Below are 12,724 nucleotides of genomic sequence, written 5' to 3'. Positions count from 1 at the left end.
CAAACTTGTAGGAAATAAATTTTCCTTGTGGTTGCTGATTTCTCGTGAGAAAAAGCACTGCATACCTTGTGGCGCTGGTTTGTTGGTGCAAATTGTAGGAAATATATATTTCCTTGTGGTTCCTAATTTCCAGTGAGAAATAGCACTGCCTGCCATGTAGCGCTTGGTTGTTGGTGCAAACTTGTTATATAATATTTCCTTGTGGTTGCTAATTTCTAGTCAGAAATAACACTGCCCACATTTTGGTGCTTATTTCCGTTTCCTATCTAGTGCTTGTGCGTTCGTTGAGAACCTACATATACCAGTGATATCGTCTGAACCTTTGGAGGAGATTGTCTTCAAAAACCCTTACAATGGTTCATCTGCCAATTACACGCCAATGAACTACCGCTTAGACATTTGTTTGAATACATTGATGGCTCTACGTCTAAAAGCTTTAACGGTGAAATAGAAAAAAAATTGAAGGATTGTGAGAAGCTTTCTTTCGTCAATTATAAACCAATTGTATTCACACTACCAGATATATCCAGTGAAAAAGATTTAAGTACGGATCAAAAATACATATTTGATATTTGTAGTGCTATTATAAGTGGGCATTGCAACGACAGCTTAAAAAAGAAAAACCCCAAAAAAATTGTTCATTCCAGGTGGCTTACTATAGCGAATAGAATAAATAAATTTATATTTTTCCAGTAATATAGAAAAGGTCTTCTTTTACTCCTTCACCATGTAAGTGCATTAAATGGTGGCAATAGTGTTCATTTCCGTAATTTTTCTCTTTTATTATTCTATTCTTATCAAAACATGGCAACAATATTTTGCAGCTTGTCAATATCGGAGCAATTTGATTGGCCGCCGGTGTCTAAAATGTAGATATATACACATACACAGGATTGAAAAAAAAAAAACTATTTACACTTTATACACAATCTCCATCAAACACGCAGTGGAAACAGTTGACATTTCTTTCAAACCCAAAACTTATAAACCTTGATTTTGTCTTTGGTGAAAATATAGCTAGCAGCAACAAACCCAAAAGTAAACTGCGATTGAAACGTTATATTATTTTATACATCTTGCTCCCACTTGCCCAGGAATGCCCCTACTTACAATTAAAGCTGGTACTAACTTCACAGCCGTGAAATTTCGCCGGTTAAGTTTTGCTGTCAACATTGATTGTCAAATGAGAAGAAATGTCAAATTTATGAGCACCGCCCCAAATGCAAGGAAAAATCAAAGTTTTTAGTCAATCCGTTTTTATTGCAAAAGAGATTTGGAAACAATTAAAATAGCGGAAAACAAGATAGAGCAAGTGACTAATTTCAATGAACATTTCATTATGGATGAGCATTTCATTGAGATAAAATATTGGCTATCAAACTACCAGGTAATTCTTATGGCAAAAAATGAACGGTCTCCATTGGCAATATATTGCCTAGCCTATCAAGATATAAACTTTTACTTTCGATGTTTATAGGCAAACGTCAAAAAAAGGCTTGGCAGCCAATTTTGTTGTATTTTTGTTTCTCGCTTTGTGAGACATTTGCAGATTATTAAAGATCTCCAAGGAAAATATATAAATTAAAAATTATAAAAGGACAGCGCGAATAAATGTAGAAAATATGCCGTTCCCAGGGTACCCAAGCCAATTTTACGACAACTATGAGGATAACGACGATTCGCGGTCCAACCATTACGATCAAAATGCATATGATAGTGAAGAGGGTAATTAAAGAAATTTCACATACATATATATATTTGTTGCAAAAGTGTTAAAACAATTAAAAAATACTTGCAGACACGGACGACGCGAGTGAAACGGAATTTAGAAATCATAGTCGTTGCAGCAATGCTACAAACACAACAAATGGTGGCAGCAATCATGAGCTGAAGGAACAGTACGTCAAAATTTAATATAAAGGGCGTTTGCTTATAAATTCATTAAAAATGTTAATATATTTCTTTGTAACTGTAGAGTGTATCAACACAAGCTAGCCATATTAAACAAACAGCGGGAGGAACTGAGGTATCTCACGCATCCCGACTACATTAAACGTGTGAAAAAGCTTGAATATCAATGCAAAGAACGTGTGAGGCTCAATGACATCTACAGAGAATATTTAAAAGAGTGTGTGGAAAAGGACTACCAATCCGAACGACGAGCAGGGCAAAAGGAGTACGAGGAAAAGAAGGTAAGAGTCATTGTCCGGTAAATTGTATGAATATAATAAACAAGCATTTCCACGACAGTCTGGTCTACTCTAAGGAAAAGACCCCGTTTTATATCCGGTCATGGGCTGTCACTTCATCAGTATCACAAAGAGATTTTGAAGAGTGTTTCAAAGTGTTATTATAAAAACAAAAATATAATGATTTTGCATCAATATCCATACTTATAGATCGACTTAAAGGAGAACATTCTAGCTGATTTAGAGGAACGAAAGAAGCTTATCGAAAATGAACGGTATAATTTAGAACTAACAAATGACTCGACGGAGATAAAGCCCACTATTACACGTAAACTAAGACGGCGCCCAAATGAGCCAGTACCGGTGGTCGAGAAGCGGCGGAAACCTACAACCGGCCAATTACTTGTGTACTTGTTGGACGAAAAGGAAATCGAAATCGATGTGAAAACGATACTACGAGGCAAGCCACTAGCACAAAGTGAGTGCTTTATAGAATAAACCCATAAATTGATTTTTTGCTTAATTACTTATAGCAACGCAACAAAATGGTATAGGTGGCAGCCCATTTAGTAGCCTACAGCACGGAGGTATGCTAGCCGAAACCACCAACTCAAATGTCAGCCCTAGTGTTGAGACACGTATTGAAGATGGCAAACTACTATATCAGCGCCGATGGTTCCATCGAGGTCAACAGGTATATGTAGAAGGAAAGGATTTGGTAAAATTTGCAGCAACAATAACAGCCATCGGCAATGAAGTTGTAAGCATTCGAGTTAAAATCTGTTTTACAAAATTTTATTATAGCAAACATTTTATTTATCTGTTGAAGGTGTGGGTGAAAAAAACAAATGACAGCAAAGTTAAAATTAGCATGTCCCATTTGGCTAAGGGTAAAGTTACAATTAAACGACGTGCCAACTGATCCAACGCCAAATGCGGCTCAGTCGGCTGCAATTCTAACAAACCGAGCACCACTTCTTCTACAGTAACAATAGCAACATAGTTGATATTGTTATAAATTTAATAAATATTTAATTTTAATTGCGTGTAATTATAGCTGTAGTATTTTATGTTTAAACATTAATGTTATGTCTCGCAATAACTTATTTATTGTTCCAACAAGAGAAAAAACTAGTTTATAACACAAGTGTATAATACTTATATATGCAAATTTGTCAGTAAGCAGTACATGATTAAATTGTGGTGTAGCAAATAACATTACACATATTTGAAAATGTATAATTCTTTGTGGGATGATGGTAAGGCAAGGGTGAGCATACGTATGTATTAAATATGTGTAAAATAAAGTTAAATGAAATCAACCTGGTTATTATGTTAATGTTATGGTTTAAATATTGGATTCAAAATACTTAATAGGGAATAGTTTTCTCCTCCAGATGTGAAAAAAAACAATATTTAAGATTCCAAAAAAAAATAATTAGTTTGATTTAGATTTTGTTAAATTAATGGTAGTCACAGTTTAATTTCAAATCGCTGGTAAATTCGTAGCACGGGACTGACCATTGAAAGTTGTTTGGCATGCATTACATATTTGGACATTTTTGAGTTACTTCTTCTATTCAATCTGGAAATGGTTTTTTTGTTTCTTAATTTATTTTCGTCAATACACAAAATACTGGCGAAAAAATGCCGCTCAACTATGTATAGACGCACGTTTGGAATATTTCTTTAATTTTTTGCCAAATTCATGAATTCAGCACATATCTTCTCGTTTATCTCTTCTACTCCTGGTATATCAGGCATAACCCAAGTTTCATCTGTGCTGTCCAGTGTTTCAGAGCAAATAGGGCATGTTTTGTTGTTGACATTCCTAGAAAAGTACAATTCAAATAAAAAATAAATTATTTTGCTCAAGTTGCAATGCAATACACAAACCATTGTTCAATGCAGGGTGTACAGAAGCTATGCATACATGGCAATATGACCTCTGTACGCCGATCCAAACAAATTGAGCATTCATCAACATGGGCGACATGCGAACATGACGTAGGACTATTCAGGCCACTTGAAGTTTCACTACTTGAACCATGCCTATTATTTACAAGCGAGTTTACTCTCTCCATTAAAATTGAGGCTGTAATAAAATTGCTGCCGCCAACCGAAGATGCGCCAGTTGTATCATCGTCGTTGGGTGTTTGGGAAAGTGAGCTACGGCGTGAATCCTGTAATACGCGCACAAGTTCAAGCAGTTAAATATCATGCGGAATTTGGTTAATAAATTATCTTTACTTACCACTAGATTTTCACTCGACACTAAACTTTCCAAATGTGATTGGAATGTTCTAAATACGCACAAAAATTGCTTTAAGTTCAAAAATTTATAGCTATCGATTTTCCGCGTAGCAGGATCCACCTTGATGCAAGCAATTTTAACCGTGGCTTTCCACAATAGTGACGTGTCCGTGCCACGTTTTACAAGGAATACAAGCTGTTTGCCGTTGGGATCGATGCACTTACGAGAGCTGCAAGCGTTGAATTCAGAAAATGAATCGCAAAGCAAATGATGCAATTTACTTACAGCGCATTTAGGCTATCCAAGCAAGCTTTAAAATCCTCATAGCTCAGAGAGTTAATTTCGGAAAGAACTTTGGCGTGTCGCACCACCTGCATATGCATAGCATCTACGGTGTCCGGTATAGTGCAATCGCTAATTGACTGCACTTGGCCCATCACTTCTTGTTGTATTTGTGGCTTAAAAATGTGGTTATTAATATTCTCGGTGTTGAGCTTTCATAATAATTTTAACCAAATGTTGTTCTTTTAATGACTTTTACACAATTGTGATTATTATACGTTTGTCGATAAACAACATCCGTTCAATGAAATGGCGAAGTTTACAAGAAAACAAACCACATTTTGACATTTGTGCTATGGCGCTGCTGTAGATATGTGCACAAATATACAAACAAAGCGAAGCAAGCTTTAGATAAGGTAAATGGAGAGGAAACAAGCAAAAAATATGCCAGCTCGGGCCAGACGAAGGAGACGCTGCAAAACAAATCTCACAGTATTGTTGTGAAAAATTAGTATGCTTATTTTTTAATACTTTAAATGCAATCCGCTAGTACCCGAAGTGAAATTTCAATATCGGTACTACAGCCATAATCTATAATTTATTTCCCCCCCCCCGAGATTTAAAAAAATGTGTAAATGAGCAGCGTTTGTTTACTCTTCAAAAAATAACTTCTAGGTTTTAGAGGACTCTTAGTCCTGAGGTAATTGAATTTGCATTATCGGCCTTGATAAAACTTGTGCATAATTTTACAAACATTACAATACCTTCGTCACATTGCGCGCCAAACTGTATGTAGATGATGTAGTCCATCATGCACACTTTTGATTTGCTCTTCGTCCTCTTAAATGGCTGCATACTTTGTTTAATCTTTTTTCTGAAAATGTGCACATTGTCCAAATGTACGAGTAAACATTCGAAGCTGAATATCAATCGCACAAAAACTCGTTCACTATTATATTTTAACAAAAAAAAAAAAACTCTTTTCCGTGATTGTTTTTTTTTATTTACTTTAAAATAAAAACTTCCATCTGTAACATCGTTTTACAACTAAATTATTGAGGGCGTGCGCCACGACCGAAACCACCACGGAAATCAACATCGGCAGCACCTGGACCAGCATCACCTTTCTTGTCGGGTCCACCGGGCGCACGTCTGTACGCTGTACGGTCCTCACCGGTCTTGGAAGAGTCGCCAGTGCGAGTAGATGCCGCTGGGCGTGGACGCATTGTCTCTGAGCGCGCTGGGCGTTTCAATGTAGCCGGCACAATTTCTGGAGGCAAATGCAGGTAGCTGCGGAGGTACTCAATACCTTCGTTGGTCAAGTACCAGTAATAATGTCTCCATGCGAACTGTTCCTTCACCAGGCCGCGTGAGTGTAATGACTGCAATGTTTTGATTACATGCAAGTTGGGAATAGTCTCCAGCTCGGGGTGCTTGGGAGCGTGGAAATCCTTTTTGGCAACGATGACTCCCTCTTTGAAGAGGTACTCATAGATAGCGACACGATGAGCTTTTGGCATAAACATCCTGAAACGTAAACAAAGAGAAACAATGTAGTATTCAATACTATTTCAATTCCAAAATCTATGGGTTGAGTTTTAGTTATTCGTTTTGTCGATAAGAACATGAATGATAAAAGGCAGTTAATATATTTTGAACACTCTAATTTGCATATATCTTTAATACGCAAATAAATTTCACAACCACTTTTAAGTTCAGTGCACTCATTGCCAAAACGATTAGATAGATTTTACACGATATAATTTAACAAATTTTACATACTTTAGCGTCTTTTGTGTAGCAGTCACCGGAAAGAAAGGAAAGGCCAGCTGACAGCTGTCACTTGTCGTTTGACATTCAGCTAATCAGCGCGTTCGACGTTTTACACGATTTCAGCGCATTGCCAACAACCTAGAAAACCATTGTGAATAATAGACAAAGTAGCAAAAGAGGACTTCACACCGAATTCGCTATAATTTTATTTCGTTAGTAGATTCTTGAGAGCAAACAAAGCCTAAAAGTGCGTTCACTTATGCATTAATTGCCAATAAATCCACCAAATTAACCTGTCCGTTCACTTACGGCAGATTACCTGCAAAATTGACAATCAGCTGTCAATATTGTTGTGAAAGGTTTTTCTTCATAGAAATAATTTTGGTGGAATATTTCGATATTTTCGGTTTGTTTAATTATTATTAACGATATGAAGAAAAGACAAGGAGAAGGAATAGCTAATTTATTTGCGCAATTGGCTGCTAATAACAAACAGTTGGAGGAAATCCGTAAACGACGTTTCAAAAAATTATAGCAGCAATCCGCTTGCAAAAATATATATTATATTATATTTTATAATAAGTAATAAGAGGGCACACATTTATGCACACGCTTCTTTTTCTGTTATATACTAAAATACTTAATAATACCTAACAACAATTTTATTAGAATTATGTCTACAAACCTGTATCCATTTTATTTAGTTCTTACTTTGGTGTTTTTCTTTACACTCGTAAAAATAATGATATATTACACAGAAAATTAGATTATAGAATTATTTTATAACCTCAAAATCTGAGAGAAATTTTGTATGAAAAATCTCGCTTTTTAATTACGGATTGGGAGTTAAGCACGAAAAAGTAGGTATTAGAAGATTTTATGACCTTCCTTATATTTCCTTAATCCAAAACCGATACTTGGCGATGTCTCGAAACCTGCTTCACCGAAAAAAATTATATGGATTTGTGACATTAGTTACAGCATACATGCCTGGAGGAACAACCTGACTTTTAGGGACCACTGGGGCTCTTTTCATTTCATCAATGCACAAAACCAAAAAAAGCTAGCATATTTGAAACTCTGTTTTTGAAGAACTTTCATTTTTAAAGTGCATTTTTTTTTACTACCAGAAAACTTCTAAGTGAGTGATGAAGGAAGTTTTTTTGAACTTAATGTAACCAAAATTAGATCATCAGCTGCTAAATATTGGGTGCTTATAACTATGTAACTAACCCCGGGCATTAGACACCAAATGACAGAACATTTTTTTTCTAATAGCGGTCGCCCCTCGGCAGGCAATAGCAATGCTCCAGGAGTATTTCTGCCATGAAAAAGTTCTTCATCAAAACCATCTGCCGCTCGGATGCGGCATAAAAATGTAAGTACTTCCATTTGTCGAAAGACGCACACCACAAATGGGAGGAGAAGCTCGGCCAAACACAAAAAAAGGAGCCATTATATATAAGTATGTATGTATGTATGATCCAGAAGTAAATAATTGGAATTGGCAAGAGTGTATTGAATGTTGGCCTCTAGCTCATCTGAAGTAGTTGGATTTTTATTATTTTCCCACGACACGTAACTTGCTTTCTAAACAACTCGCCATATTTTATTAAAATATTCAAAAGTCCACATAAACTTTTTAAATATCTAACTTTCTTCCAGGTTAAACTTTCAGAGGTTAATGATAAACTGCAACTGCTTCTCATAGAGGTGGTCTCCTCCTCTCCTTCTCGATATAATAATCGTTTTACAAATTCTCTTTTTTTTTTGCTTTCATTGATGTAAAATAGCTTTTTCTGGTAATTATTCAATGTTGATTTACTATCTTTCTGTCTGTCTTGACGAGTAAATAAACAGCGACAAATTTTCCGTTTAAAATTATAGAAGTAATGATTAGTTCGTAATTCGTAAGGTAATTCCGATTGAAACCCTCTTCGATTTTCCATCCGTTAGCGAGTAGCAACTGGCATAAATAAGCATGCGTTGGCAGCACTGGAAGAGAGCTGCCAAAAATGGCATTTGTTTGGAAGCAGTTAATGAGTATTAGTAAAACAGTGTCCAGACACAACTCTAATCGAGTTGCTTGCATTTGTTTTTGTGTTTAGTCTGCAATCGAAAACTTTAGTCTGCAACTCGAGAACACAAAGCATGTTGCCCGAGCAATGAGCAACTCGGTGCCCTCTCCCCTACCCGTCGACTCTATACCAAAATTACGACCCGTTACAACAAAGATTGTCGTGTCTGAATATAGCCCAACGACGCTTGCCTAATATCAGAAAAGAGAGTTGGCAGCATTGAAAATAGTGAGTTATACCAGTTTTATGGCGCATAATCATACTCGCTAGTAGTGATTTCTGGTCGTTGTTGTTGCTTTCACATGCAAATTTTTCGTCCATCGAGCAGAGCCGAAACATAGCGAACAGAGAAGTGGCGAATCGAAAACGACCTGAATTACTTATTTATATATATATTATATATAATATAATATATAATTTGCGCGTACACCATTTTTGGGTGTTTGGCCGGGCTCCTCCTCCTATTTGTGGTGTGCGTTTTGATGTTGCTCCACAAATGGAGGATGTACAGTTTCAAGCCGACTCCGAACGTCAGATATTTTTATGAGGAGCTTTTTCATGGCAGAAATACACTCGGAGGTTTGCCATTGCCTGCCGAGGGGCAACCGCTATTAGAAAAATGTTTTTTTTAATTTATGGTGTTTCACCAAGATTCGAACCGACGTTCTCTCTTTGAATTCCGAATGGTAGTCACGCACCAACCCATTCAGCTACGGAGGCCTTTCAATCCTTACTCTCGCACAATAGTTAACATTGTGGCTGCTAAAACAAGCAACAACAAACAGGCCCAGTTACATATTTCATCAGTGGCGCCAGCAAGAGGAAGCGGGCAATCGCGGTAATAGCGCAGACATACCAAATTTAGCGAAGTCCTCAACCATCTGTGCGATCTTTCTGGCAGAAAAATTTGAAACACAGATGGCGCTCCAAGCAGTAAGAAGTCGTTGTTCCTAAGCAACGACAGATGGGCATTCCCACTACTTAGGACTGATAGCGGCGGCTAATCACCTACCCTGTCAGAAATCAAATAGATTAACGAAACCAACGCAAGACGAGTCTTGTCGAGGCCCTATGCTCCCGAGAGGAGTGAAAAGGGAAAAAAGACTTTTTTAAATTAATGAAAATTTACAACCATCAAACCTTTTTTTTAAAGTGGAAGAAAAATGATGTTCGTAATTATGGGCTAATTTCCAAACTATCAATCATCTCTAAACTGTTTGAATGCATTACAAAGGACAACATTTATTTTGCGGTTAAGTCTTTAATTAACACAAACCAACATGGTTTTGTAACTGCCCGTTCTACAGCTACTAATATTGCTGCTTTTAGCGAATTCTGTATGTCATCGTTTTCTAACTTGATTGCGTTTACACTGACTCTTCTAAGGTAGTTGACAAAGTGTCGCACAAGATTCTAGCAACAAGTAGCTTGTTTGGGCTGTAACTCCACCTTTCTGCAATGACTTAAGTTATATTTACATTATATAGTTATATATATATTTATATTGATAAAGTTTTACTTTGTTTCACTTTGTTGCTACGTCAGGTGTCGCCAAAGGGAGCATCTAAGAAACAATTCTTTTTGCCGTTTTTTTTCAATGACAGAAGCGAGAATTTTACTTTTCTAATTTCTTGCTCTGCGCGGATAATTTAAAAATTTTCCCAACTGTTAAGGACGCAGTGCATGAGGTCGCCTTTGTCTTTGAATATTAAAAAATGTTTTCATTTAACATTTTTCAGGCGTCGCACAGTGCGGCCGATTCCCGAAAAGCTGGCCAAAACTCAAAAAATTAAGTAATTGATTCAAAATTTCTTAGTCGGGGGTTGTCGGGGTCGCTGATTACGAATTTGATCTTAAAATTTTGAAAATCCACCCCCTTTCACCCCTATTGGCCACCCCCTCACGTGAAATAGCGTATATTCAAGAACATAATCAAGATGCATGTAAATTTATATGTTTTCGGGGTCGCAAGGTAGCAAGTGGTAGCAGCTGAATCTTGTTTTATTCAGTAACCATTACTTTTTTGAGTTACCTTTAATAGGTTTCAAAGCAGCATATGACGGCGTTGTATTACTATACAGTTTGAAAACTCAAATTTTATAAAAAAAATTGCAAAAAATGTATCTACGTATTGCTGCAGTTAAAAATTTTGTGTCGAGGTATTGATATGTACTAAAGATTTCTCGTATTTTACTAACCTTCCGAAGATGATTCCATTTGGTTTTGTTCAATTTACCCCATTACAAAATCTTTCAAATGTGTACAACTTTCACTATTCATCGACAGTAATACGATGCTCAAACGAAGGCCACGTTGCGACTGAAAATACAGAGGATACTTAGGGTACAGGACGTTGCTATGAACGGTTTTCCCTACTCAAGGCATTACTGTAGCCAACCCAAAGACAAAAAAACTCTATCTAGAAACTTTTTTTTCGACTTTTGGCCAGCTTTTTGGGAATCGGCCGCACTGTGCGTCGGTACATTTTTAACAAATCCTACACCATTTCTAATAATGCATTACAAAGTGTTACAGAGTTTAAGGATCTTGGAGTTTTATTCGATATGAAATTTTCCTTCAGTGGTTAATTGTATTTTTTCAAAATCGTACTCTGTTCTAGGCTTCATTCATAGCAATGCATCTGAATTTTCTGATCTGAATTTACCCATAAACCTCACTTATAATACGTTGTTATCATTTGGAGACCTTACGACCAACTTTCGATTAATAGAACAGAATTTTTGTTAAGCAGGTATTACATTCCCTACGATTTGAGTCCCCTGTTTCATCCTATAATTCTCGGCTAAAGCTAATTAATTTCGAATCTCTACAAAATAGAAGGAAAGTTTTGTTAATGGTATCGTCGATTGCTCAGATCTATTGGAGCGGATAAGCTTTAATGTTCCACAAAGAAGTCTTCTCAATTTTTATCTTGTTTATGGGGAAAACTATAAGACTAAATTTGCAAGTAATGCAATTATTGCTCGCGCTCTTCGAGATTATAAATCATTATGTAATCAAGACTGCTTGATTTCGCTTTGTTTAGATCTAATTTTGTAAAAAAAAATTAAATTTAGTGCATTTATATTGATATTATAAGTTCCCAAATATAATAATATTATAGTTGCCAAATCTGGCTTGCTTTTCTTCACATTTTTGTCTAGTCTGTAAGGTAATGCATACTGCAGAGTATTAAAATAAATAAATAAATAAATATATGACCTTCAGTTCTATAGTCCATACAATTTTGTTATAATAAAGTGTCCGCAAACTGGGATTTGAGGATTGTGCTAGGGCTATCTTCTGGTGAACTCCTGTAAGGAGGAACTCAAAAATCCCGCTCGAGCTGGAAACATCTCCCTTATCTGGGTTCCTGGGCACAGGAATATAGAGGAAAATGAATTTCCCGACGAGCTTTCCAGGAAGGGGTCGACAGAACCGGTTTCAGCTGTCCCCCTCTCAGACATCGGTGTCCCTTTGTCCGTTGTTAAACGGAAACTACACAATTTCTTTCTAAAAAAAGCGCAAGACAGACGGAGGTCTGTCTCATCGTGTGCTATTTCGAAAACACTATGACCCCAATACGATGAAAACAGAACACTTAAGGTGATGGGACTCCCCCGCCATTCAATTTCCAAACTCATTGCGGTGTTCACTGGGCACTGGGTGATCGGTACTCATGCAGAGAAACTTGGAATTCCGTACAACCCCTATTGCAGAAGCTATGGGGACCCTGCAGAGAAAGAGACTGTTGAACACTTTCTCTGCAAATGTCCGGCTCTGGCGGCTAGGCGTTTGAGATTCCTTAGCATGCCTTTTGGGGATGACTTGAAGAAATTCTTCAGCCTAGATCTCTTTTCTCTCCTCCACTACATCAACAGCACTGGATGGCTGTAGAAGGTTTTCTCTTCCCAAACATTTTTCTTTGCACAGGTAATGGTCCACATTATGGTATCAAAACGGCACGTAAGTGCTACTTGAAGTGTGCGCCTGTGGCACTCTTGCCATTTTACCTGCCTACCAAAGTGTCGCTAAGTGAAGTTGCTCAAAAACTGCGTTGATTTTTGACATTGTTTTTTTTGTTTTTTTGCAAACGAGGCTGAACATTTTCGTCCATATAAAAAAGTTCTGAACTTCCACTCATCACG

The 12,724-nt window shown here is 36.9% G+C and overlaps 3 protein-coding genes across 4 annotated transcripts; 1 reads left to right on the top strand and 2 right to left on the bottom strand.

Moving 5' to 3' along the window:
• Positions 1-1,515: 1,515 nt before the first annotated feature.
• Positions 1,516-3,416, top strand: LOC129237359 (sin3 histone deacetylase corepressor complex component SDS3). Of its 2 annotated transcripts, none has more exons than XM_054872047.1 (6): positions 1,516-1,725; positions 1,799-1,898; positions 1,976-2,192; positions 2,400-2,649; positions 2,723-2,949; positions 3,019-3,416. In XM_054872047.1, exons 1-6 carry the CDS (start codon positions 1,623-1,625, stop codon positions 3,109-3,111), a joined length of 990 nt encoding a protein of 329 aa, XP_054728022.1. In that variant the 5' UTR covers positions 1,516-1,622; the 3' UTR covers positions 3,112-3,416. The 2 variants fall into 2 exon arrangements, with proteins under 2 accessions (XP_054728022.1, XP_054728021.1); XM_054872046.1 differs by having other exon boundaries at positions 2,400-2,667.
• LOC129237360 (RING finger protein 141-like) lies at positions 3,276-5,153 on the bottom strand. Its single transcript, XM_054872049.1, has 4 exons — positions 4,729-5,153; positions 4,444-4,672; positions 4,086-4,372; positions 3,276-4,020 (listed from the first exon to the last, which is right to left on the bottom strand). The coding sequence occupies exons 1-4, from the start codon at positions 4,878-4,880 to the stop codon at positions 3,879-3,881; spliced, it is 810 nt and encodes a 269-aa protein (XP_054728024.1). The 5' UTR covers positions 4,881-5,153; the 3' UTR covers positions 3,276-3,878.
• Positions 5,154-5,705: 552 nt separating this feature from the next.
• LOC129237358 (40S ribosomal protein S10b) lies at positions 5,706-6,580 on the bottom strand. The gene is made up of 2 exons (XM_054872045.1): positions 6,508-6,580; positions 5,706-6,252 (listed from the first exon to the last, which is right to left on the bottom strand). Exon 2 carries the CDS (start codon positions 6,249-6,251, stop codon positions 5,778-5,780), a length of 474 nt encoding a protein of 157 aa, XP_054728020.1. The 5' UTR covers position 6,252; positions 6,508-6,580; the 3' UTR covers positions 5,706-5,777.
• Between the last annotated feature and the right edge of the window lie 6,144 nt (positions 6,581-12,724).

The sequence above is a fragment of the Anastrepha obliqua genome, chromosome 2, assembly GCF_027943255.1.
Source record: "Anastrepha obliqua isolate idAnaObli1 chromosome 2, idAnaObli1_1.0, whole genome shotgun sequence".
Taxonomy (NCBI): domain Eukaryota; kingdom Metazoa; phylum Arthropoda; class Insecta; order Diptera; family Tephritidae; genus Anastrepha; species Anastrepha obliqua.
This window is presented reverse-complemented; position numbering and strand designations above follow the sequence as displayed.